Raw genomic sequence first — 27,322 nt, 5'->3', positions numbered from 1 at the left:
ATTCCTGACCCATTCAACCACCCATCCATCCATTCTTCCATCCAACTATCTATCTATCTGTCTGTCTCCACGAATCCACCCAGCTTCAGTACTTCCCTGGACAACTGCCTCATTTTGCTATCCATGATCACATATCCTTCTGGCTAAAGAGACACATGTTTGGCAAGGGCCAGAGTCCACATTGACTCTGCCTGAGGCATCCCAGACCAACTGAATTAGAAACCCCACTAACACCAGGAAACAGGTTGGTCTGTCCTTCCCGTTTTTAGCAAACCCTATCACATTAGCATCTTGAGGTAATTGTACTTACTCCATTGGTGCCCAAACCCACACTCAATGCCCTGGGGACGGCAGGGTGAGTTACCAGGGGCCACGCTTGCCCCACCTACACTTACCTCCTTGACCTACTGCTCAGACCTTCACATCAAGGACTTAAAATCCCACTGGCTTCCTTGTTTGATTCACAAATGTAGCTCCCAGGTTGGCTGCCCCCTGCAGGGATGCCCGGGACACCAGAATAAGGTTGGCCTGCACAGTGCAGGTGGCTGCCAACTCACCCTCTCACGATGCCACTCTCCAGGTAGTTGACCTGGATGAATTTTCCAAATCGGCTAGAATTGTTGTTGTGGGCTGTTTTGGCGTTCCCAAAAGCCTGTGAGGAAAAGAAAAATAGATTTTTAGATGGTGAGGATAAAATTTCTATAGGCCTCAGCGTTCCCTCTGGGCATCACAGACATTTGCATGCGGAAGTCACTTGGTGGCCCAGTTGACAACACAAAGTGTGCGTTCCAGGCACGCTCCAATGTACTCACTCTTTGTCTCTGTGTTTGGGTTGTGGGAGGAGCTCAGGTGTTAAGTATTGGAGATTAAAAATGCCAATCATCGGAACTCTTTCCCAGTCAGTTGTCCATATAGCATACTCTGGCCCATGGGCTTGAATCCAGTCTGCCGCATGTTTTCGTACTGCCCATAAGCCAAGAGTGGTTTTCACATTTGTACATGGCTTAAAAAAAAACAAACCCAAAGAAGAGTAACATTTCCTGACATGTGAAAATTCTATTCACGTCTCAATGTTCATAAGTGAAGATTTCCTGGCACCCAGTCAGGCCTGTTCATTAATGGATTGTCCACTGCTGCTTCTGAGCTGTGAAGGCAGAGTGGCTGAGATAGAGACCATCTGGCCTACAATGCCGAAAATATTTACTATCTGGCTCCTTCCAGAAAGAATTTGCCTGGCCCTGGGATGATATGGGCTCTGGCCTCCAGGAGGGCACCAGGCTGGATGTGATAGAAGATGTAGAGACAGGTCCCACCCTGGAGGGATCCTGCAATTTTATGAGATGGCAAGAAGTTCATAGCAAATTATTTTAATTGGGATAAAACTGATATAACATAAAACCATTTTAAAATGAAGAATCCAGCGGCATTTAGAACATACAGGATGTTGTACAACCATCGTCTTTACCTAGTTCCAGAACATTTGCATCACTCCAAAAGGAGCATTTACTCCCCACTCCCCCTCACCCAGTCCCTGGCAATCACTGACCTTTCTGCCTCTGTGGATTTACCTGTTCTGGACATTTCACATAAGTGGGGGCACACACTATGTGGCCTTTTGTGTCTGGCTGCTTTCACTCAGCATCATGTTTTCAGAGTTCACCCATGGGGGCATGCATCAGACCTGCATTCCCAGCATGAAGAGGGAAGTGCATAGTGCATGGAGCCTGCAATCTGGTGGGTTTCCCCTGGGAGCACCACCACATTACGAATGAGAACACCCCTTGCCTCCTGTCCAGGTTCCCACATGGCACCCACCACCCCTGAGGGGTGAACACAGGGAGAGGGTATGATGGAGCCTTGGGGGAACGCAGGGCAGGGAAGGTGCCTGGAAGTGGGGTTCCCTGTTTTAGGGAGGAAGCTGGCAGAGGTGGGGGTGGCAGGGCTGGGGAAGCGGTGACAAGTGGGTAACATCCCAGTCAAATGGGGAGAGGGAAGCTTTGTGGCACTAAGAAGGGTGTCAGGATGACAATACTTGCGTATGAGAAGGCTGAGTTGTGAGCTGTGTGGGGAGGCTGACTGTGGGCAAGGGCAGCAGGGAGGACGTGGCAAGGCCTGCTGGAGTAGGGGGGCATCAAGGGCAGGGTGGGGCTGGAAGCAGGCTTGCAAGGAAACCAGGCTCACAGGAAAGGCAGGAACAGGTGATGTACAGACACAGAGAAGAGACTGGATTTTCTTGAGGGCCTCATTCTGCAGGGAACAGATGCAGGTGGATCATCGGTCAGAGCTCCCAATGGGGCAGCCTGAAGGCAGAAGCCACATAAAGAAGCATCTGTGGGAAGGCCCAGGACGCTTCCTTAAAAGACCTGGGCCCATATGCAGGTCACGCTCCTGACTGGTAGGGTCACGGGACAAGTAATTTCCTGCCCCATTGCTCCAGGGGCTCCAGACCCAGGGAACAGACCTCTCTATAAAACCTGAGCCAACCATAAAGTGGGAGAGTGATAATGAAAGGGAGGCCCCCGGAGACGACCTAGCCCCATACTACGAGGGAAGGTCACTCAAGGCAAGGGCGTCCGCTAGGTGCTTTAGAGAGCTCCACATGGCCTTGTGGAAGTACAACCCACCTGAGAAGGTGCTTTGCTGAGTCAGTGCAGCTGCAGAGCCCAACCCTCCTCTTTTCCACAAATGTTTCCTCAGGGCTCAACAGCTGCTGGGTTTTGAAAATGTCTTTGGTGGTGGGATTGATTAAACACACTGGGCCTGTCACCAGGCCCTGATGCATGTGATCGAGCTGTTGGTCCAGTGGCTGTGCACCAGCTGCTGGGGGCCAGGTCTGGGTCTGCCCTTCTCTCTCTGGTGTCCCTGGAACCCAGTGCTGGGCTCCCAGCCTTGGCACTGCGGACATGTTCAGATCGTCCTCTGGGGTGGGGCCATCCTGGGCACTGCAGGATGTTGAGCAGCATCCCTGACCTCTCTACCTGCCAGATATCAGTGCATGTGGGACAACCAAGTGTCTCCAGAGATGGCTGAATCATCCAGGCTGAGCAGCACTGCTATAAACAAATGCAGGTACAAGGGGTTTACAGGGCCAGGCAGTCTGAGCCTCAACAGACTCTTCCTCCCATTACGTGGGCCCCCACATAAGCTGTAGGTGCTTAGGGCTCCTCTAGGGGAAGAAAACTGCCTTTCTAGGTTTACTCTCTAGTTTCCCCTAAGTTCAACCTTAGAACTAATTGTTGTTCGGGGCAAAGCCTGTGGGTCCCTGGTGCGTCACTCCTGGAAACGCGGAGAGAGGATCCATCCCCTTCTGTTCCACACTTACCAGAGCCTGCGGCATGGCATTGGAGCCGAGAACGGGCCTGCCCTGTGCTACAACGAACTCCTGTCAGTGACCCTGTGAAGTCCTGCCTGTCCTAACTATGAGCAGATGGTGAAGTGATCCCAGCCCTGCATGGGCTCTTTCCCGGAGCAACGGGCCTCTCTCTGCGCTGGGGTCCCTGCAGCAGCAGGTCTAGGCCTGCTGGAGGCAACCCAGAAATGCACATTTGCATCCCGAAGAACCACAGTGGTCCTTTTTGAACTCCAGACAAGCCATCATGGTGATTTCTAAGGAAACAGCCAGGCCTGGCGTCCTGGGGGCAAGAGAATATCTTGGGGGTGTGGGGCCCACTTGCTCTCTGGTTCTGCGTTTACCAGTGTGGGGCCCAGTGACCTCACCCGTCTGGTATGCGGTCTCAGCACACTGTGACTTTTCAAAGCTGATCTAAAAATATCCGGTTGGTGCTATTATACATCTGAGGAGGAAACGCTGGCCTGGAGCTCACTTCGAGGGGAGCTATTGTATAGCTGCTCCCAGGGCTGGCCAGGGACACTTGTATGTCCTCCACGCACAAAGGCAGCTGGTGTGCCCAGTGGACCATGTGAGGCCAGGAATGGACAGCAGGGAGGAAGCGGGAACCGAGTGCCAGCAATGATACAATGTCATCTGGCCTTGGTTCTGAGGAGGCCACGTTTATGTCGTCTGCTCACTAGGCCAGAAAACTCACAGCCCTGGCAAAACGCTTTCAGGACAAGTCTATTTTCTCAGAAACACGTTTTCTCCTTTTATAACAGAAAATACACATTTCTAAAAGAAGTGTACACTTTGGAAAAAAACATGATGAAACATGCTAAAAGTGTGCTCAACAGAAGGAATAAAACCATAATGAAACGAAATGACCCTATAATTCAACCCTGCCTGACTCATGGTTTCCAGGTAAAACTAACAAAGACGCTGTGCCCACCTTCCTCTGAAAGAGGCAGACCAGGCCTGGGCCCAAGGTGGCACTGTGTGCCCACTATATGGCTCCCACCCTGCCGGGGATGCTGAGAAGGGAGTGAGGGATGCCTGGCTGTCTTCCAGCTGCCCTTGTCTTTGAGGTTCTTCTTTTGAGTTAAAAGTTTTAAAATTGGAAACATCCAGGGTTGAGAATCCTACTTAGCCAGAAACTTCTAAAAGGTGCATATTCTGTGTAAACAGGATGGTTCTCTCAGCGTGCACCATAGACATTTTAGGGAGAATGGTGATAATAGCATCATACAAGGACTGTGGCAAGTAGCCGAGTACCAGGCCCGCTGTGGGTTTTCCACTCTTCCTTTCGCTTGCATAGACAGACAGATGTGCCACCCCCATTTTAGATGAGGAAACTTAGGCACAGAGGTCAACTGCCCTCCATGAAGTCTGATAGCAGGTGGCTGACATGGTCCTGGGCTTGAACCCAGCACCCCCGCTCCCAGCCCACACCCCGCCTATCGGGCTCTCAGTCCCCAAAGCCTGGGTTCCTTCTTCAGACCCGTTCTCAGTGACCGGAGTCAGGTAAACTGGCCTGGGACTTTTTGGGGTACCTGCCCACCCTGGCCTGAGCCCTCTGAGTTCACATCGGCCTCTAGCACGTCCAACACAAAAATCGAACAAGCTTTGAGACTGATAGCATTAGGCAAACGTTTTGCTTTCAGATGTCAGAACCCAAAGACCTGTGGAGTGAGCTCAAAGGGCAATTGCACTCGCCCATCTCCCATATTGACAGGTGAGCTCTGGGTCAGTCCCCTGGAGAGAAGCTTCCCAGCCTTGCCAGGCAGGGTGATCATCCCACCAGTCAGGCTGCGGTAGCCAGATCTGGAATAACATCATTGCTTCCAGATTTACCTATGTCCATCCTTTCTCGGAGGAAAGTTCTAGGTTGTTCTTGTGGCTTGGTCTAGGTTGTGGCGTTGGCCTTCTCTGTTTTCCTGATGTTTTAGCTATAGTGACTTCACTTCCCAAGTGTTTACAGTTCATGTGCAGTCTCATTCACTCACTTATTCATTCACGTGGTAACAATTTGTTGACCAGCTGCTGTGTGCCTGGCACCATTCTAGCCTCAGAGACTCCACCTTCCCTGAGAGGCTCCGACAGGTACGCCCTGCAGGTCCACGTTGGCTAAGATTGAATGTCACTGCCTTTGGGAGCTCCCTTAACCCGCCCAGGCAGTGTGGGTGGTCTGCCACCTCCTGTGGCCTTGATGCTACCCCTACCCCTGCAATGCCACCTTTGGGTGAAGCCTCTGTTTCCCCCTCAGACCATGAACCATGGAGGACTTGAGGATCTCTCATGTCTGATCAGGGCCAGGCACCAAGTTGGGGGAGTGACTGATGTTGCCGGGAGAGGCTGAGAATGGTAAAAGAACATTGGCAAATATAAGGCCATGATGGAAGTTCAAGATGGGGCTGACAAGAGAGAGCTCATCCCCTGCTTTCGGGCCTCCCATTCTAGCCAGGTGGGGAAGAGACGAGACACCCACAAGGGACTTGAAGCTGGTGCTGGTGCAGTGGCCCCACTGCTTGGAACCCAAGTCATTCTCCTCCCAAGTATTCTTCATGTTCCTGGGTACCTTTTTACGTAAAAGAGCACTTGGCCCAAGCCCAATGACAGGTGGTGCCCAGCTGGGAACATAAATGATAGTCACACCCTGAAGGAGGAGGCCTGAGAGGTGTCCCGCAGCTGTGCCAGCCCTGCATGGAGCAAGGGGCTCTGTGGGCAGCATCTCCGCCCAGGTGGCCCGTGGTCCAAGGAGCCTGGAGGATCTGCTCCACCTTGTCTGCTGAGCAAACAGCCCTGGGACATCGAGTCAGGGCTGGGGCTTTCCTGCATGGAAATGCCATGAAATAACCCCTGACGTTCCTGGGAGGGTGGGAGGTATACGGCTACTGTCAGCTGTATTAATTGGGGCTAATTAGTTTCAGGTTCCTTTCCTGTAAAATTAGGGAGAAAACGCTGGCCTCCCAGGGCAGACGATGAAAGGACTGTGTGAATCCGGGGCTGGCAAACTTGTTCTGTGAAGGGCCAAGTAATAAATATTTGGGCTCTGTTGCAACAGCTCAACTCTGCTGTTGTAGGACGAAGCAGCCACAGGTGCCCTGTACATGAACGGTTGTGGCTGCGTGGAGGAGGCCCTCCTGATGCAGGGGGGTGGGGTAGTCTTGGACACTGACTTCTACAGGGGTTGACAGATGACAGCCAGCTATTGTTTCTGTATGGCCTGTGAGCTAAGAATGGTTTTGATGTTTTTAAATGTTTAGAAAAAGAAAAACAAAACACTTCACGACATGTGTAAATGAGATGAAGCTGAACTTTCAGTGTCCACGAATAAGGTTTTGATGGCGTGCAGCCACGTCTGCTTATACATGGGTCTGTGTCTGCATTTGACTAAATAGCAGAGTGGAGTCGTCGTCATGTCCGAGACTGGTCTGGCCGAGCTGAAAGTACTGACCCTCAATCAGGCTGTTACAGAAAAATTACACCCCTCCTCCCCACGGGCCATGGCACACTGGGCTGGGAGATGCGGACACTCAGGCACATGATGGGGGAGCATGAGAGGGCGCTGAGTGTCGCATAAGCTGACTGGTCTCCTTGGGGCACAGCTGGAACACTGAGAAGCCAGAGAGCCAGAGAAGCTCTTCCCTGGTAGCTGGAGGGGGCGGAAGGTGGGGAAGTGAGAAGCGCAGCTGATTTGCTTTCCACAGAGCCCGTGTGGAGGGAGCACTGGGTTTAGGAGGTGGCGGCCGGTTCCAGGAAGGGAAGCTGCTGGGTGAGGACGACGATGCAGGGCAGGAAGCAGAGGATTTTTCCCAAACCTCATGGCTCCCTGACTTACAGATGGAGAAATGGAGGCTCTCCAGGGCCTGGCAGGCACCCAGCCTCTGGCCTGGGTCTGTTTTCTTCTGGTTGCCTGTGGGGCACCCAGCAGGCTCTTGACAACCAGCGGCTGGATGGACGGACAGATAGATGGGCTTCAGGTATGTGCAGAGAGCCAAGAGATGACGGGACGTGATGCTCACCTACCTCGTGCCCCCGGTTCGTAACAGGCTCTGCCACTCTTATCGAGAATGATATTACCAGACACAGATGTAGAAACATTGAAAACACAGCAAGGGCTCCTGGGTCAAGGATGATGTCTTGAAATAGATTCCCACCAAGGGTCAAAGTTGTAAGACAAACCATGCCAGAGGTGGAGGTCGGGGGGAGGTGGGGCAGGGAAATATTTAAAAAAGAAGAACAAAAAGAAACCAAGTATAAAACAAGTTATTCTATTTCATATTTCCCTAAATTTTGGTTTAGGTTATGATGAAGCCACATGCTAGATCACAGAGTAAATAAAAAAACAGATAAAGCTTTGGGGAGGGGGGTTCTGCTTGCTTCTTACTACATCAAATATATTTGAGGAATGTATCAAGATCCCTGAGGGGTCATCTATTTAATACCCAAATCATTCTCTTTGGGGTTTGATTGTTTTTTTTTCCTCAGGTTTTGAGTTGCAAAATTAATACACTTGCTTTCCTTCGTTCATATTTATGAATATTATAACTCTGAAATGTCCTCTCATGAGTGTTTTAAATATATCCTGTGGATTCTAATAATAATATTTAAAAAAAAATTTTTTATTGTTTTTCTATTACAATTGTCCCATTTTCCCCCCAATAATAATGTTTTTGTTGCTGACGTCTAGAAAATCTGTAATTTTGGTTTGTAGATTACTTTCAGAATTGTTTAATAGAAGTTTACATTTATAAAAATTTTCCACGTGAAAGGGCCTTTAAAAAATTAATTTCTAGTTTTATCACATTGTTAAAAGAGTATTGCTTATAATATTTCTACTCTTAGAAGTTCTAGATGCTTTCTCCGTGACTTTATAAGGAATGAATTTTGGGAATGTTCCATGAATATTTAAGGTTTATTCTCATATCAAAGAGGAGGGTTTGCAATATGGCCACATGATCTGCCTGAAGCACATGGTTTGGCCATCTGACACCCTTGCCTTGTGCTATACAGCATGGGGCAAAAGTGGGTTTACAGTTGTTCATATGAAAAATGACACAATAATTAATAAATAATAATACAAGAATAAACTCTGTTTTATGTACTTGCAACTGTAAACCTACTTTTGCCCCTCCCTGTATGTTTGTATCTGTTTCTCTTGGAATTTTCTATAATTTCCACTTTGTACATACAAGCAGTGGCTATGTTGTTTGATGCATATATACTGACAACTATTATACGCTGAGTATTAATTGAGGCTTTGGCATTATGATGCGTCTTCTCAGAGGCCCATGTCCAAATTACAGCTCTGCTCCTCCTGTTTCTACTTGCTTGTTCCACTAGTGCCTGTCCCTTTATTTGTAGCTTCTGGAGCCATTTTGATTTAGGTGTGTGTCTTATTCATAAGGCATAGAGTTGAACTTTGCTTTGTGAGCCAAGCTGAATATCTTCTCATTTTAATAGGTGGATTGCGCCCATTTAAACTTAGCAGCATATGGACTCATTCCCTCCACCATTAGCTCTCTGTCCTCTCTGTGAGGGTGGCTGAGTGACTGGAGGCTGGAGCAATTTTCCAGGCCATTTTTGACTTCTTAAAATCCTGCACCCCATGCAAGGCTTTCAATCTCACTCTGCGAATGATCTGCATTCAGGAGAGAGGACCCACTGGTTCTGGTGGATGGACAGGAATGAGCCACGTTTAGGCTGAGCCAAGAGAGGACTGTGAGTGAAGGGCTTGTTCTGTAAGTGGGAGACTCATTGTGGAATCTTCCTCTGAGGATGACGTTTGCTTCCCTACATAATTCCCATACTGCAGGGACTCCAGTGCTCTACACCTGGGGTTAGTGAATCTGTCATCTTGGGGCTCCTTGCCCTTTCTCCCAGGGAGTCTCCACTACCAAACAGTTCTGGTGGTTGGGGTGAGGGAGCGAAAAGGTTGAGAATCCAAGTAGGGGCTGTGGGGGCTTGTTAAAGATACAGTCTTGGGTCCCCTCCTAGACTTGCAGAATTTCTAGAAATGCCGAGAAATCTAAATTCTTAAACCAGAGATGGAGGGGGTTCTTCTGATTCTTGGAAAGGTGAGAACTACTGCTCTAAGGTTTATTAAGGGTGTGAAGTAGCTTTGGGGAGAAATAAAGTACAAAGATGTCTACTTATAACACTTGCTCTTTCTTGAATATCTGAAGTAGGGGTCAGGATAGTCAAGGGCTGGACAGAGCCAAGAGAGTTGTTCTCAGTATGCTTAATCAGACTGTTTTCCTAATGCTTAGCTCTGAGACGTGGGAAACTTTCATACTCTGGGGCCTCGCCAAGATAGGCCACTCCCTGTCTGCACCCCGACCCCAGGTGGGCCCAACACCCATCTGCCATAGGATGACCTTGTTCTGCCAAGCACACTAAGGTGGGAGGTTGAGGAAGGAGAAACTGGGTTCTGGGGATAATGGAGACACAGGCATAGGAGAAGAAATCATTGCTGAGGAGGGCTTGCCTCTTGGCTTTGCATCCTTACAGCCCTGAGAAGCAAGGGCTGTCTACCCATGGACAGGTAGGGAAACTGAGCTCGGAGGCCTAAGGCACTTTCTCTGCAAGGGACTGCACTGCACTCTAACGAGGGTCCGGCCAGAAAACTGGTGCTCGGGACCCCAGCCTGGCTACAGGATGCTATCACCTGCACAAATCAGTGTGGCTGTGTGGCCAGAGCCCAGGCAGAGGTGGAAAACAGTTCAGAGGAAGAAACAACAGGATATCGTGACAGCAAGGAAAGACCAAAGACCACCAGAGATGAAACTGCTGACTAAATGGGAGAAGTGGGAGAAGGTGAAAGTGCGTCAGGTTGAAGTTCAGTTTGCCACAACCTTACCTGCCTGAGATTTGAACCCACTGATCAATTCTGGCCTGATGCCTTTTAAAGAAAATAAGCTTTCTAGATTTACATGAGAGTTGTAAGAATATTACAGTGAATTCTTATATTATACCTGACATTCAGTTTCTCATGTTATTAACATGATGGTGCTGCATTTGTCATGACCAATATACCAATATTAATTGATACATTTTTATTAACTAAGTCTACATTTTACTTATTTGGATGTTCTCAGTTTTTTCCTAATGTCCTTGCTTTGACAGTTTTGAGGACAGTCAGGTATTTTGTAGAACGTGTGTCAGTTTGGGTCGGTCTGATGTTTCTTCCCACTGCCTGTTTTGTAAATGAAGTATTATAGGCCCACAGCCCCACCCATTCACTATATCCAGTCTGTGGCTGCTGTTAGCTCTACAAAGCAGAGCTGAGTGAATGGAGAGCTGAGTTGTTGCAAGACAGACTGCTTGGCCCTAAGATCCGTAAATACTAATTATGCAGCCCTTTTCAGAAACAGTTTGCAGATCCCTGGGCTAAGCCACTTTATAAAGGATTCAACTAAAACTGCTTAATCCAGGATATATTCCTCAAAAGCAATCACTGCAAACCACTCTAGCTAATTTTACCACTCCATCTCAGGAGTTTCATCAATGAGCACAGTGAATGTCTGAAGTGGGCTTCTGTGGATGAAAATGGTGATGTGCACTGGGTTGCGGGCCAGGTCCCCAGTTGGGGATATGCGAAAGGCAACTGATTGATGTTTCTCTCGCACATCAATGTTTCGCTCCATCTCTCTCCCTCCCTTCCCCTCTTTCTAAAAATAAACAAAATCTTTAAAAAAAAGAAAGGAAAGAAAAAAGTGATGTTCAAGACATGTGGCTGGATAAAACATTTTGGAGACACTTGCCACCCTTGTTGGAGAAATTCCATCTATGGTCTGTTCCTTAGGGACAGGGGTTAGGTCTGTTCCCAAGCTAGTCCCATGTCCCACTGCTGGATCAGAGGCTCCAGTTGGGCTACGAAAGATGGTGCTCAGGACCGCCGAAGAAGCAAGAGCCGACAGGACCAGGTCTAGGAAAGCTCGGCTCCTGTCTGCTAATACAGTGCATCTGACAGAATTTGACTGGAACGCACATGCTTTATAACCCTCTCTTCTCTAGCTATGGATAGCAGCAAGATGCAAGCTCTATGGGAAGGAATCTGATAGCTGGATGTGGCGAGTCCCAATGAAGAGCATTCCAGATAGGGAGTGTTCCAGATGTGCAAAGCCTATCCTGCATTTGTTTTAATTGTTCAAATGTTCGCATAACATAAAATTCATCATTTTAGCCATTTTAATGTACAATTTGGTGACATTTAGTACATACACTATGTTGTGCAACTGTCACCTCTATCTAGATTTAGAACATTTCATCACCGCAAAAGGAAATCCTGTCCTCATGACCAGTCACTCCCTATTCTTCTGTCCCTAGCCCCTGGCAACCACTAATATGCTTTCTGTCTCCATGGATTTACCTGTTCTGGACACTTTATATAGATGGGATCATAGAATATATGACCTTTGTGTCTTGCTTCTCTCACTCAACACAATGATTTTGAGGCTCATTCACACCTAGCGTGTATGAGTGCTTCATTCCTTTTTATGGCTGAATAACCTCCACTGTATCCACACTGCTTTGAAAAGGGGCAGTAAGAGCAACAGCCTATTTGCCTTGTGGGTCACTCCATCTTCCTTGGGTTAAGGGAGGCATGGCTGGTGTTGATCTGAGCCTAGGAAAACCACTGGATCCAAAGGCCCTGTGATCACTCCAGTGGTTGGGATCAAGTGGCCTCTGCCATCACTTTTGCAGGTGGATGCAATTCTCTCTTTGACTTCCCATCACAAGCCTGCTTCCAGCCTTTGCCTCTTTGGAAGGCCCCTCCCCAGTGTCTACATTCTCTTTATGAGGCAGTTCTGGAATGGGCATGGAAGTCTATGCACACATAGGAGGACTTCCCTGGGGTCCCCACAAAGTGTCCCCTCTTCCTCACTGTCACTGTGACCTCATCTTAGCACTCACTCACTCCCTGCCCTTTTGCAGCTGACACTGGGGCTGCTGAGCTAGCTATAAGAAACAAATGGCCCCTGAACACCAAATGGCCATTCAGAGCCTAAGGGTACAGAATGGCAGGAGCCACACTGTGTGCTGTCTCTGCTGGCCACAGGACATTTCAGATTTTTCCCAGCAGGCTTTGGGACAGAGCTTAGCTAGAGAACAGTGGCAACAGTATTCCCAACTGAGACTGTAGCTTGTGCACACAGGCCATGGGCAAGAGAGATCAGGACGCAGAGCAGAGGTCGACTCACTGTAGGTCACAGAGAACACAGGTGGCTGAGCCTGGCGGCCTTGTACTACTCCTGACCTCCCGGAAGGGGACAGCTCTTGGCCCTGGGGTCCTGCTGGTGGTAAACTGATGGGAGGTGCACTGTCACATGCTGAGGGTTAGGAACCAGCCTAAGCACTTTTGCAGAACTGGAGACCTTCCCTCGGGGGCTATGCATCCTTGTCATCATCTTTCTCCCCTCCCCACAACTCACCAACATTTGCCGGTGAAAAGTTCTGTCCAGGTTACGGGACCTCCATGTCTCCCTGTACTCTGTACAGAGTCCCAGGCCAGATTTGCTACTGTATATCCTAAAGGCACCTAAACTAGAGACAGTTTCTCAGCCTTGTGACTGCTGGCATTTGGGGCTGGATCGTTTTTTGTAGAAGGGGCTGCCCTGTGCACTGTAGGGCATTGAGCAACATCCCTGGCCTCTGCCTACTAGATGCCGATCTCCAGATGGTGCCAAGCATCCCCTGGGGGTAGAATCACCCCTGGCTGAGAAATGAGCCTTAGACTCAGTTAAAATCAGCTGCACTGGAGATCCCCATGTGGCCAGGAAGCGCTACATGGGACTCTACATTCTCACAGGTTGCTGTGACTCACTCTGCCATGAAGGGGTGATGATAACATCTAGTCTTACCTCAGGAGCCCACCCCATGTGAGGCTCTGGGTCTAAATACTTGACCTTTAACAGGTGGGGCCACTCTCCACTCCACCCAGGAGCAGCCAGTCAGCAGCCACAAGCCAGGCTCACAGGGCTGGGCAGGTGACTGCAAACCTCAGACTTGGCCCCTCGGCCTTTCCCAAAGACGAGCCACTTCTGGAGGCCTCGGGTAACCAGTGTCTTGACAGACAGCTGACTGATGCTGAAGGAAACTTCAGAACGCAGCTCCAGTGACTCTGGAGCCACTTCATCCTGCATAATAGCTAGAAAACAAATAGGCCACCAGAGCCTGCGGTTGCTCAATGCCCGGCCACTTTCCTGCCCCAAACAGTGAGGCAGATATAGCCAATAGATGGACAGACACCTCCACCCTCTGCCTGGCCCTGGTGCAGCAAAGCGTCCAGAACGTTTGGGAAGGGCGGTGTTCTGGACCCAAGCAAGTCTTCGCCTTTTAATCAACTCTTTCTGCAAATTCCAAGGAGGCCTTTCTGGGTGCCTAAAATACACCCCATAATTTCACTCTTCTTTTAGATGCAGCATTCCCCAAAATATAACTTCCCCCTTTGTCTAAAATAGCCTCAGCTCCCTGCAAAGCATCAGGGCTCTGCACTAGTAAGCATCATGTCAGAGAGACAGCCTCAAAGCTCTGCAGGGCACAGGCAGAGCAGGAAGCGCTGGTGGTCCTGCCTTTTGGGTGGCCACCCCTTCCCTGGTGGTCCGAGGTGCCCCTAAACACCCCAATCCTCTATAAAACCCCTCAACAGACACCCTCTCATCCTTATGCACGCCCCCCTCTGGTGTGGCCGCATATTTCAGCTATTTCTGATACAGGCGGCTCCTAAAGCTGCCCCCTCGGTTTTCTTTGTCTGTGACTTCCTGTTGTAAGACTGAAATGCCTGTGCCTACTGGTTAGTATTAGGTACTGGGGCTGGGAATGCCGCCACCTACCCCGGGGGCCATGAGAAGCTTGTCCTCATAATCCTCTCTCTGGCTGAATCATCCCTGTCCAGCCCCCAGCTGTGAGCTCCAGAACATCCTCCTGGCCACACGGCCAACACCACAAATGCTAACTTCCGCAAGGGGTGCCATGACTCTGGTTGCACAGTTCTCGCCTGGTCCTGTCAGCCCCAGCCTCTCCCAGGAGCTCACAGAAGGTCCATGGGTTGGTGAGAAAAAAGGAATCCAGGAGGCCGTGGGGTCTAGCTTGGTGTCCTCAGTCCTGCTGTGACCCTGGATGACTGTGCTGTCCTATAGTAAGGATGTAGGCCCCAGGGCCCAGCTGGAAACCCTCAGAGGGCCCTCCGTTAGGGTGCAAGAGGGGTAGAGCTCCCACACAACCCCTGCCACCTCAGCCAGAGCTGTAAAAACGCTCCGAGCTGCCTGTGGACACAGCTAGTGAGCCCCACACAGCTGAAACATGGAGCCCGCCCTACCAGGATCTCGCGGGATGTCTACATCACAGCCCTCCTTTTCAGTCCGTCCAAAACCGCTTTAAGACCATATGATCCTGACACTAATTCTGATGGGTAGTTCTTTCCCTACCCCAAACAGTTCTTTGATGCCAGCTGTGTGTCCTACCATTCAACTCAATTCTGATGCTATCTGCCTGCAGACGATGTCAGTTCGCACAGGTTAAGGGCTCAGTTCCACAAGGCTGCCTCCCACATACCCTTCAGATGCCAATCACTTGTCCAAGCTGTAACCTGTGCTTCTGAGCAACTCGCTATAAATTGGAGGTTCCCATGACCCATCCTTGGGTTCAATTAATTTGCCGAAGCAGCTCAGGAAACCAGTTTACTTACTGCTGATAGATCACTGGCTTATTGTAAAAGGATATAACCTAGAAACAGCCAGATGGAAGAGATGCACAGGGCAAGGTGTGGGGAGGGGGCAAGGAGTGCACTCCCGGGCACGCCACCCTCCCAGAACCTCCAAGTTTCAGCAGTACAGATGCTCTCTGAACTTCCTCCTTTTGGGTTTTTATGGAAGTTTCATAATATAGGCACGACAGTTTAAGTCACTGGCTATTGACTACTGAATCAATCTCTAGTCTCTGTCCTCCCCACAGGTCAGGGGGTGGGGCTGAAAGTTCCAACCCTCTAATCTCACTGTCGGTTCTCCTGAGAACTAGCCCCCATTCTTAGGTGCTTTCCAAAAGCCACCTATTAACATAACAAATGACACCTTTCTCACACTGTTAGGAAATTTTAAGGGCTTTAGAAGCTCTGCCAGAAATAGGACCCTGAACATCCCCTGAATATTTCTTATTATAAATCACAATATCATAGACCCTTGTCGATAAGATGTTTATGGATATATGTGTCTATACATGGCAGGAATACAAATGCAGAGAAATTTGAGGTGGTGACACAAGTTGTCTGGAATGAGGGTGAGAATCTGATTTCCTTACATTTAGGAAGGTAGAGCTCAGCAGTAGGTGAGAACGATTGTAGAAACTGTGAAATGTTCTAGAATGTTCTGAGTACTCATAGGTATGAGGGTTCACAACAAACCTTTCCTGCAAAGGGCCAGGTGGTAAATATTTTTGGTTTTGTAGGCCACATGGTGTCTGTCACTGCTCTGCTTTGCAGTTGTGGCCTGAAAGCAGCCGCAGACAGTATGTAAATGGCTGTGAGGCAATAAAACTTTATAGAAACAGGCCAGATGAAAGGTAAATGAGGGGTGTGTCTGCGTGCCAATAAAACTATTTATAGAAAGGGGCAGATTTAACCTGTGGGCTGTAATTTGCCAATTCCTGTATGTACAAAAAGAAATTAAACCTCAAAAAAGCAAAAAGACAAGAGGAAATGAAACGTCACATGGACAAAGCAGGAAAAAAGCACTCAGGTGGAACCAAAAGTGATAATAAAATGCATCACATTTTTGCCAAAGTGCAGTGGATAACTATGCGAGCTCCCCAGCAGCATTTAAATCCATCACAGTGGCTCTGGCTTGTTTCCTGTTGGGGAGATGCTTACAGGAGAGCAGCTGAACCACAGCTAACACCTGGCATTAGGTTCAGAAAGTCACCCCACGAGGACTGGGGTGGAGGGGGTGACAAAATTCCAGTGCTCACTGCATCAGAAAACCACTAAGAGTGCTTCATTACATTTATCTGCCAGAAAACCAGCAGGGAGTATGTGACTTTTCAGCTCTGAGGGTCCTCAAACCAAACACTGCATTTCTGGGCATTGACAAGCAGCTCTTAAAATAGTTTAAGCCTTAGTCTCATATCTAGACATTTCTTCTAGAGTATTTAAACCAATTTCCAAAGTTTCATTAATAAGAAAATCTAGGTCTGGATGGATTAAAGAATTTAATTGAGCCCTGGCTAGTGTGGCTCAGTGGATTGAGTGTCGGTCTGTGAACCCAAACATTGCTGGTTCGATTCCCAGTCAGGGCACATGCCTAGGTTGTAGGCCAGGTCCCTGGTTGGGAGTGTGTGAGAGGCAACCAATCATGTATCTCTCGTGCATCAATGTTTCTCTCCCGCATCAATGTTTCTCTCCCTCTCTTTCTCCTCTCTCTCAAAATAAATAAATACAATCTTTAAAAAAAAAGAAGAAAAAGAATTTGAGAACACTAAAAAAAAATTTAATAGTGACCTATCAAAATATTCACCTGCAGCCCTGTCCAGGGTGGCTCAGGTGGTTGGAGTGTAGTCCCATGCACTAAAAGGATGTGGACTGATTCCCAGGTCAGGGCACATGCCTAGGTTGTGGATTCAATCCCCAGTCAGGGAACATACAGGAGGTAACCGATCAATCTCTCTCTTTCTCTCTCAAATCAATAAACATATCCTTGGGTGAAGATTAAAAAAAATTTCTGTGAATGAATAATATATTCGCTTGCATGTCTAGATTGCACATCTTGTTGCATTTATAGAGTTATTAAGTTTCTTTTGCAAGGAAAAGTCAGTAGTTCTTTTCTTTCTCAGGATTCTCTTCCCATTTATATAAACAACTCTTTCAATGGAACACAATGAATGCATCAGTCAGTGGCCTGGAGAAGTCAATGCTATAATGTCAGACAAATTTAAATGAGCCATTTATACATATGTAACATCTCACTTAAAAAAATTTTTTTTACCCACTTATTTTTAGAGAGAGGGAAAAGGAGGGAGAAAGAGAGAAAGAAATATTGATCGGTTGTCTCTTGTACTCGGCCTGACCTGGGACAGAACCCGAAACCCAGGCATATGGCCTGACTAGGAATTGAACCAGTGACCCATCACTGTGGGATGATGCCCAACCAATTGAGCCACACTGGGCAGGGCGCATTTCACTCTTTTTAACAGAAAAAAATTTTTTGTATTGACTTACGCATTAAAGGATGAATGAGAATGTCGAAAAAATATTTTAAGAAGTCACTCAGTTCTCCTGGAAAACCGAACTTGGATGAAAAAGCCAACCCTTGCACCCAAGCATGCTTCATGGATGATGGCAAAGACACTGGGACACTTCTGGTCTTGTGTGGACAGTGACCATTCTCTTGGCTGTGGCTGGCCTCGGGGTAGGGGTGGGGGAGAGAACACCACCAGTCCAGGGAGTGAAGGAGAACACCAGTGGGGACTGCTCCCTGGCCTGCCAGCCACCACGAGATGCAAGGGATGCCACTAAATTGAATTGCTCTGATGTGTAACAACAGTAAGATGTTACCAAAAAAGAAAACAAAAACAAAAACTGAAACTATTTAGGTACAGAACATAGAACACAGAACATCTGTTAAACTGAAATCAGTCTTTGCATGCAGTTGGCCTGAAACTTACTCTCAACTAGAGTGATTTGTCCCTCTAGGGACACTTTGTGATGTCTGGGGACATTTTTGGTTGTCACAACTGGAGAGGGAGGTGCTACTGGCACCTGGTAGGTAGAGGCCAGAGCTGCTGCTCAGTACCCTATAGTGCACAGGACGCCCTACTCCAGAGAAAGGATCCATCAGAGCCTAGATGTTAATGGTGTGGAAGCATGTCCTTTGTCCTTGTTTGTTTCTGTCTGTGAGGCCTTAGGTCAACATGAGGCCTTATTCACCTTCTAGTTCTTTGTGCAATTTGCCTGCCTTTGTCGCCTTCCTGCCCTGCCCTGGGGTTCTGGCCTTAGCACCTTCCTTCTTTGGGCTGCTCTGTTAACCCGAGGCCCCCCAAACTGCTTCCCTAAACGTCCTGGGGAGGCCACACCAGGGTCGGACGCAGTCAGAGATTCTGTTGCTTGCCTTTTGCAGCCATCCAGGCGGGGCCCATCTCCCTCGTGGGCTCTCAATAGCTCCTCCTTCAGGACACATCCTGCACTGCCATATCGCCCTATACTGTCTATTCTCCTGGGATCCCATGCCAGGATCTCTCACTCTCCCTCCCACAGCGATGGGTGACCCCCATGTCCATGGCTGAACTTCCAAGCCAGCCACCCAGCCTCTAGGATGGCCCAGGCCAGCCAGAACCTTGACCACTGGCCAGGGGGTAAGGGACAACTTCTGAGAACTCTAAAAAGCAGACTGGTGGTTACCAGGGGTTGGAGGGAGAGGAAACGTGGAGCAGCTGTTAAGGGATTTCCTTTGGGGGTGATGAGAATGTTCTGGAACTAGACAGAGGTGCTGGTTGAACAACATAATTAATGTGCTAAAAAAATACTGAACTGTTGACTTGAAATGGGTGGACTCTATCTCAGAAAAGCTCTTAAATAGAAACCCTAATTGCAGAGGCACACCCCTCACTGCAAAAGCTTCTGTCATCCTGGCTGAGCGGTTTCACCTGTGTGCCCCAACACTGAGCTGGCTCATCATGCCCCGTAGGAGGAATGGGTACAGTCTGGGTAGGTGTCTGTGAGGGCAGAGGTCAAGGTGCACGATGGCATGTGGTTCTGGGTGACTTGCCTAGGCTGGTGCCCTGGTTTTAGCGGAGGGTAGTGGGAACAGACCCAGCAGCACGGCAGGTAAAGGGGGGCCTAGGGACAGTATGGGGTCATGTGGGCCTGGGTCTGTGGGGCTCTAAGGGGGGCTTGGTGCTCAGAACCAAGGTTGGCACAGGTTCCAGTCCCAGGACAGGCTCCTTTGGTGCCCCCAGAGTCAGGCTGGAGGCAGCAGTGAGCTCTCCAGGACCCCCTGGGTCCTACGTCCCACTGTCCCGGGCCACCCGCCTCCTGTGGGTATGCTGGGCAGCTCAGGATGTCACTGTCTCTCAGCCTCCATTCTCTGGGGCCAGGGCAAGGTGGCTAAATGAAGGCCCTGAATCCTGGCACACAATAGCCCCTGGCTACTTGGGAAAAACAGCATGGCCAGCAAGGATCCTCATTTCATTTCTGCTTTCGAAATTAAAACCCCGTGTGCACTTGCAAATGCCAGTGGCATTTGTTACAGTTCAGGAAAGACAAAGAGAGGCCAGGCCTTATGCTTCCATGCTCACCCTGGATGCTGAGGTCTGGGGCCGAGGAAAAGGCACATGTCCTGGGAGCATTTGGTGGCTATCCCAGTGGCCAATGCCACAGGCTGCTGCAGCAGGGGCGAGGTTCTTTGAGGGCACCTGGGATGGATAATGGACCCCAGCGCATAGGAAGGAAGACCCTAGACCCCTCACTGCCCTGGTGAGCCCGCCATCGGCACCTTCAGTGTTTCTGGGCTCAGGCAAGTCCCACTTACATGTTGTGTTTGGGGATGGGGCGTTTCAGAGGGCGGGCTGCAGTGTGCTGAGCACAGCCAAGTGACATCGTGTGAAACTGTGACAGTAGCAGTTAACTGCAGCAGGCGACAAATCAGCTGATTGGAACTGGCTTTCCACAGTGCCCCTTTCCTGTTTTCTGGTCAGAATTGCACAGCGAGGCTGCAACCCGCATGGGGGGGGGGGGGTGGAGGGGGGAGGTGAAGCCTGGTGACACCAAACCTCAAAACAACTCAACTTCTCCTTTTGTGGAGCTGTATGTAAAAAGTCCCGGACACTGCCAGTGGTGCCGACCTTCGGCTGAGGCAGGAGAGGAAATCTTTCATGAAGATGTGGGGAGATACCATGAACTCAGCCTCGTGCTCCAGCTGGCTTCCAAGCCTGGTCCAGCTGTGGCTGCCTGCAGTGTGGCCTGGAACGCCTGCCCCACCACCAAGTATGTCCAAGTCCTGATCCCTGGAACCTGTGAATGGGTTCCTATTTGGACACAGGGTCTTTGAAGATATAATTAGGGTAAGGATCTAAAGGGGAGAGCATCCTGGATTTAGGGTGGGCCCTAAATCCAATGACAGTGTCCTTACAGAGAAAGGAGACAGAGACTTATGGAAAGAAGGCAATATGGAGTTGGAGGAAGAGACTGGAATGATGTGGCTACGAGCCAAGTAATGCCAAAGGGTCGCTGGAAGCTCCTGGAAGCCAGGAGAGAGGCCTGGGACCCGTTCTTCCTCAGAGACCCCAGGAGAAGGCATCCCTGCGCATGCCTTGATTTTGGCCTTCTGGTCCCCTTAACTGTGAGAATGAATTCCTGTTGTGACAGCAGCCCCAGGACACTTGCATACCAGCGTGCCTCTCTGCAGCTCGTAATGCCAAAGGGTCGCTGGAAGCTCCTGGAAGCCAGGAGAGAGGCCTGGGACCCGTTCTTCCTCAGAGACCCCAGGAGAAGGCATCCCTGCGCATGCCTTGATTTTGGCCTTCTGGTCCCCTTAACTGTGAGAATGAATTCCTGTTGTGACAGCAGCCCCAGGACACTTGCATACCAGCGTGCCTCTCTGCAGCTCAGGTTCCTCACCTTTAAAACGAGCAGAGCTGTTGTGAAGGCTAGAAGAGATGACAGATGGAAAATGTGCCACCTGAAGCCTGACACTCAAGTGGGTCTGAAGGCCAGTAACAAATTATTCGTTATTAGAAAGTATCTCTTGGCTTAGCTCAGAATGGCTGGGACTTACTTATGGACAACTTGTAAATGGTTGGCACCTGAATGAAACAGTGACTAGGTCTTGTGGGATCACAAGCTATGACTCTAAGACTGCTGTTTTTACCCAGGGGAGATTCTGTCCCAGGGGACATTTGGTGAGGTCTGGGTACATTTTCAAGTGATACAACTAGGGAGAAGGAGTTGCTATTGGCACTTGGTGGGGGGAGGCCAGCACTACTGCTCAGCACCCTGCAGTGCACAGGACTGTCCCAACACAGAATGACCTGGCTCCAGACACCAGTGGTGACTGGACTGGGGAGCCCAGCTCTAAATTAAAACAATCTTCGTCCTTTTCAAAAGGTCATCCCAGGAAGCATGTTTATGGCCGCGATGTGGATTTGGCTCAAGCCAGTTTTGGAAGCCGGCGTGGGCACCACCCTCCAGCAGATCCTAACTGCTGGGGAAACTGGGCCTTGCTAGCTCTTTCCCTGGTTCCAGAGAGGCAGCCAGGCGAGGTCAGAGGCATCTGACTCACAGGGTACAGATGCCTGCCCTGGAGGGTGACTAGGCCCTCCAAGAATGTGTCAGGATCCCTTGGGGGCAACTGCAGGGGAGGAGCAAGGAGGCTGGAGGGAGAGCGGTGGATCTCCTGGATGACTGCTGAACCAGGGTGGCTCTCAGGGAAGAAGGCAACAGACACTGACAGCTGTCAGTCAGTGGGGGCTGCTGTGAGCTGACTTGTACCCCCCCAAAAGACATGTCCACGGCCTGATCCTCTAGAACTTGTGAGCACGGCCTTATCAGGAAATGGGGTCATTGCTGAGGTCACCAGGATGAGGTCATCCTGCATGAGGGTGGGCCTGATATCCAATGACTGGTGTCTTTATAAGAAAAGAAGGTGATGTGATGACAGAGGCAGAGACTGGCGTGATCCAGCTGCAAGTCAAGGATTCCTAGAGCTCCCAGAAACTGGAAGAGACAAGGAAGGTCCTTCCCTAGAGCCTTTGGAGGGAGTGTGGCCCTGCCCATGCCTAGATTTCAGATTTCTGGCCTTCAGAGTTGTGAGAAAGTTCAGTTGGCCCTCTGACTATTGGGTTTGCAGCCGTGGATTCAACCAACTGAGGATCAAAAATATTAAGGAAAAGAATTCCAGAAGGTTCCAAAAAGGCAAAACCTGAATTTTCCAGGTGCTGAGGACATCTTGCCATGTCTTTTGGGATCTTGGGGCTTAGTGTCCTGACTAAGCATGGGCACACCCACCCGCCTGCCAGTTCCATGAGGGGTGATGTCCACTTGGCAAAATGCTCCCCGTGGTAAACACTAGGTCTGTCCTCTCGTTCACATTCTTAATTTCTAATGTCATTGAGCGCCTGCACCATTTTATTCAGGACTCTGGTGCCAGGCACCAATGCATTGGCCTAAAGCACCTGTCATGGCTCCTGATCCTTGCTGGGAGGATGGTGGGGCCACTAGCTTCATCACAGCTGAGATTCAGAGCTGGGATGGAGCCAAACTGAACCTGGGATACTCTCCTTGGCTCCCATGTCACATAGGGCCCTCCCCGCAGCCTACAAGGCAATGAATAATTTGCCCGTCACTTCTCTGTCCCCACTGCTTTCCTACTCTGCTCCTCGCTCATTCCACTCAGGCCCCTTCCTGTACCCTCCAGGGCTCTCGCTTTTCCTCCAACACACCAGGCCCAGCCCAGCCTCCCAGCCTTTGCATTGGCCGTGCCTCCTCCTGCACAGCTCACCCCCCTTTCCAGGCCCAGCTCAGCATCACCTTCTTGCCTCCTGCCCCCTCAACCCTGCTCCTTGGGCCTGCCGGCTGTTCTCACTGGCTCTCAGCTCTGACATGAGGCCTGTTGTTTATTTCTCTGCCTGCCTTCTTGTCACTGGGGGACAATTCTGCTCAGGCAGGCCTTTGTGCCCACTGTGGCCACCGTCTAGTCCAGTGCCTAGAACAGTGCCTGGTGCCTGACAGACATGTGGGTGGAATATTTGCAGAATGAATGGGAGATCAGAATAGATGGACACACCCGGGGCCCACACTATTCAAGAGAAAAGTGTCCATTCTGTGGCTGGGTTACTCAGTAGTTTTTAAAACATTTACACAAAAAATGACAATCTTTACATACAGGCTATCCATGTAGGCATAGGGCCAGGCCATGTGGCCCCAACAGATCTTGCTGATGATCTGAGAGATCATCAGGGAGGAAGAAGAACTGAAACACATTGAGCAGGCTCGGCCTAGATGTGATTTCAGTGACTTCGCACAACAGCGCTCTTGAGGCAGCTGCATTAGGCTCTCAGCTTGGGGGACTGGCAGAGGCTGAAGGTGAATGCTCCAAGGTAGGTGAGACCCCCGCAACCCCAAGAATGGGGGTCTGGGTTCCTGTGGATAGACAAGCTACACCCAGATAATGAAGTGTTAATTGGTAAATGAGCTTTCAAGCCACAAAAAGACACAGAGGAATCTAAATGCATATTGCTGAGTGAAAGAAACTAATCTGGAAAAGGCAGAAGGATGAAGACAGTGAAAAGACCAGTGGCTGCCATAAGTTTGGGAGAGGGAGGGAGGAACAGGTGGAGCACCGGGGATTTTTAGGGCAGGGGAACTACTCTGTATGATACTGCAACATCGTACATTTGTCTAAACCCATAGAATGTATAACACAGGGTGAACCCAAAGTAAATGTGGACTTGAGTTAATAACAATGTGTCAATGCTGGCTTATCAGTTGTAACAAATGTAACACACTAATGATAGAGGAAAGCATGGGGAGTGAGGGGGATCTATGGAAACTCTGTACTATGCTCAATGTTGCTATAAACCTAAAACTGCTCTAAGAAATACAGTAATTTATATCATATTGAATAGAATTAAATACTTAAGATTAAAATTACTTATGTATAATTATTTATAAAATCTTATTTTTAAAAAAGAAAGAATCCTAGGTGCCAAATCTAGAAGTGTAGCCCTCTGGGCCCACACACTGCCCCGGCCCTCACAAGGTGACGACGGTCAGGCTGTGCTCTATACAGTGTGGATGACTTATTGTAAGAGCCCAGGAGTGAGGAACAGTGTGTGGCCACTTCCGCTGCCCCTGCATCCAGAAGCTTACCCACAGCAACACATCAATGGCTTCCATGGGGTTTGGCCATGGGATACTGGACAGAGGACGGAGGGTGTTTCTTCCCCCACTGACTGTGCGGTGCTGCCAGGTGGCCCTTCCCCTCCCTCACTGTCTCTGAGCCCCCCGGCCTGCACTACACCTATCTGGCTTCTTTCACACCACAGCCCCACTGGAAATGCTCCATTATGAACTGCTCAGTTTGGACATGCCATCCTTTTCTTTCTGGGACCTGGTTACAGACTGCCACCTCCCAGATGTCAACAATGTATTAATGAGGCCTTTTTGTTTTCTACATTCTGATGCTTTGACATCTGGGACCTGGGTGACTCTGGAGAGACTAGCCCTCCTGGGGTTAGCCAATTCCTGGAGAGGGCAAAAGACTTCCCTGTGAGCACATCTTCCATATGCTAACCGATCCAGCCAGAGCCCGAACTCCAACTACTTTCTTTATCCAGTTTCCGCACTCAGGGCCACTGTCCACCTGCCCTGATCACCACAGGGCCAGGTACCAGACAACCTGGGCAGCCCTGAAATTATTCAAACCAGCCAACGCTAACCCTGTTCACCCTTCCTCACCCATCACTTCCCATGAAAATCATGACAGAGACCCTTCTCCATGGTTTCCCCTTACTCCTGCTGCTCCTGACCAACCCTGGTACCTCCCCATGTGGCTCTGCACAGCGTGCTGAGCCTTTTGTTTCTAGTGAAGCTCCTGTTGCTAGGGAACTGTGAGTATAAGTAACTATCTTCTTGCAATAATAAAACCCACACGTTAAGACAGAGAACCCCTTCAGACGACTGCCCTGCTCACCTCTAGCACGGGGCCGGCGCCCAGGATTGTTCTCTCGACACCACTGGCGTAGCCCTTCTGACTCAGGGCGGTGAGGCAGTGGATCAGAAAGTTGGTTGTCTGTGTCTTGCCTGAACCGCTCTCGCCTGAGATCACAATGCACTGGTTGACGCGTTTCCGGAGCATGGCATAATAGGCCACGTCGGCCAGCGCGAACACGTGCGGCTCCAGCTTGCCCAGCTGGTGGTTCTCGTACATCTTCACGTACTTAGGGTTGTAGATGGGGAGGAACTTGAAAGGGTTGATAGCCACAAGGATGCTCCCTGCATACGTGTAGATCTTCTGCTGCAGGAAGCGGTGCTTGAGGTTCTTTAGGAGGTTAGCCTCGGTCAGCTCGGGGAGGTTGCACAAGTCGTCAAAGTCTGCCTGCTGCCGAGGCAGGAGGCCACGCTCCACCAGGCGCCGGGTGTCTGTGGCCTGGGCCACTAGCTGCATGTGCACGTACTTGATGGCCCCATCAGAGTCACGCTCCTGCAGCAGAAAATAATAACCGTCCTCCTGGGGATGCTCGTCCTGTGCCCGTCGAGGCCACAGCAGCACGCGGTGCACAGGAGAGTCGCTGGCGTCCAGCACCCACTCCTCCCCGCCCGTCTCCTTGACCTCCACCAGCACATAGCGCTTGGTTCCGTCCAGCTGCAGGATGGTGATAGCGTCCTGAATGACATCGGACGTGGTGCTGTCCTTGGTGGCTGTCACGCGGCATGAGGCCTGGCTTTCGCTGGTGGCCAGCTGTGGGTAGATGTGCAGGTGGTAGGCCGCCTCCCGCTGGCAGCCGGAGCTGCCTGCCTCGTTCACACTCATCCTGCCAGCTGCCTGGCTTCAGCATGCCTCCCGGGCTTGCGGAACGTGTCCTGGGGCTGAAAGGGAGGGGTGGCAAGGTCATAGTGGCACAGTAGTTGTGGGAGGGAACACTGACACCCGCCCCAGGCTTGAATACCCCCGCCACTGACAGGGCTCTCCCCAAAAACCAAAGGGTGGGAAGAGCCTCTGTGTCTATCCTTAAATATCACCTCTGTGGCTCTTCCAGAGTGACAGCACCAGACTTCCTCCTCCCCATGATCAAACCCTTCCCTGGAGTTTACTCCATCTCAGCCCCCATCCTTCCCCATCCAGGGTTAGCCTCTCAACCTGCAAGTCCAATGGTCATGGCCATGTCTCAGCTAAGGCTTTCCCAGCCCATGTCCTTCCTGGCTTCTCTTGGACAAAACCTCCCCTGCCAGCTCCCCAGGCAGATGAAGACTTGGCCCTATAGGCCTTGGTTATGTCCTCACAATATACCAGGGGCAGAAAGAGGTGGAGGGGGGGGATAAGCAAGAACAAACCTGCCCTGAAACTCAGGGACTCTGAAACAATGTATCCCAAACTCCAATGAGGAGGATGAAGTCAGGAGAGCCCTGAAAAAACTCACTTGAGAAACCTGTTCAGAGTGCATTTGCTTCTAGAATCTACTACCCCAGTCTCCTGTGGAAAACCTCAGATGGATGCCCAGCCAGTTCTCCTAAGACTGCCAAGGTTATGAGCAACAAGGTTATGAGTAACAGACAGAGGAGACATGATGACTAAATTCAATGGGGTCCCCGGGATGGATCCTGGACCATGGGGAGAACACAAATGGAAGAAGTGGTGACATTAGATAATGTGAGGAGGTTGGCTAATAGCAGTGTACCAACATCAGTTCCTTAGCTGCACAAATGTGCCTCATAACGTAAGATGGTCCCGATAGGGGAAGGTGGGTAAGGGATACAGGGAATATATGTACTCTCTTCACAACTGTTTTGTAAATCTACAATGACTCCAACAAAAAAGTTTATTTTCAAAAAATGCATTTGTTTCCGAAGACACTGAAGGAAAAAGAGAAAATGCAACCAATGTGGGCACAGTGAAAAACGTGTCCTGGAGCAAGAGGCATAACTACGTGTGGGTTGTGCGCAGGCTCACTGTGTGCCACCTAAGTGTGGCTGAGGATACAAAGATGAACCGAACCTTGGCTCAAAGGTCTGGTTCAGTGGGAGAAACTAATATGCAAACAAATGTGAGGGAGTATAAACCATGAAGACACTCATGCATGAACACAATCTCATGCTCACACTCACACTTGTGCACACATGCAAGCACACAGACACGTACACATGTTGGTGCAATTTCATAGGACACACCCATGTTCACGCACACACACACATGAAAGTACACACAAAAGGCATATGCACAGAGCATTTTCGTATGAACACATGCACACAGGCATGCACAGAGCCAGGGCTTCAGGCAGAGACAA

At 49.9% G+C, this 27,322-nt stretch overlaps 1 protein-coding gene across 7 annotated transcripts in view; it reads right to left on the bottom strand.

Moving 5' to 3' along the window:
- Nucleotides 1–27,322, bottom strand: part of MYO9B (myosin IXB) — an 81,588-nt gene that overhangs the window by 42,526 nt on the left and 11,740 nt on the right. For all 7 annotated transcript variants that reach the window (XM_090289895.1, XM_090289896.1, XM_090289897.1 and 4 more), the window contains exons 2-3: nucleotides 25,012–25,907; nucleotides 558–652 (exon numbers count right to left, since the gene is read on the bottom strand). In XM_090289895.1, coding sequence (XP_090146021.1) covers nucleotides 558–652; nucleotides 25,012–25,851 — 935 coding nt within the window. In that variant the 5' untranslated portion in view covers nucleotides 25,852–25,907. The remainder of the gene's footprint in view (nucleotides 1–557; nucleotides 653–25,011; nucleotides 25,908–27,322) is intronic.

Source organism: Furipterus horrens, unplaced genomic scaffold, assembly GCF_987537825.1.
Source record: "Furipterus horrens unplaced genomic scaffold, mFurHor1.1.pri manual_scaffold_10, whole genome shotgun sequence".
Classification (NCBI taxonomy): Eukaryota; Metazoa; Chordata; class Mammalia; order Chiroptera; family Furipteridae; genus Furipterus; species Furipterus horrens.
Note: the sequence above shows the minus strand (reverse complement) of the source record. Positions and strands in the feature narration are given on the sequence as shown.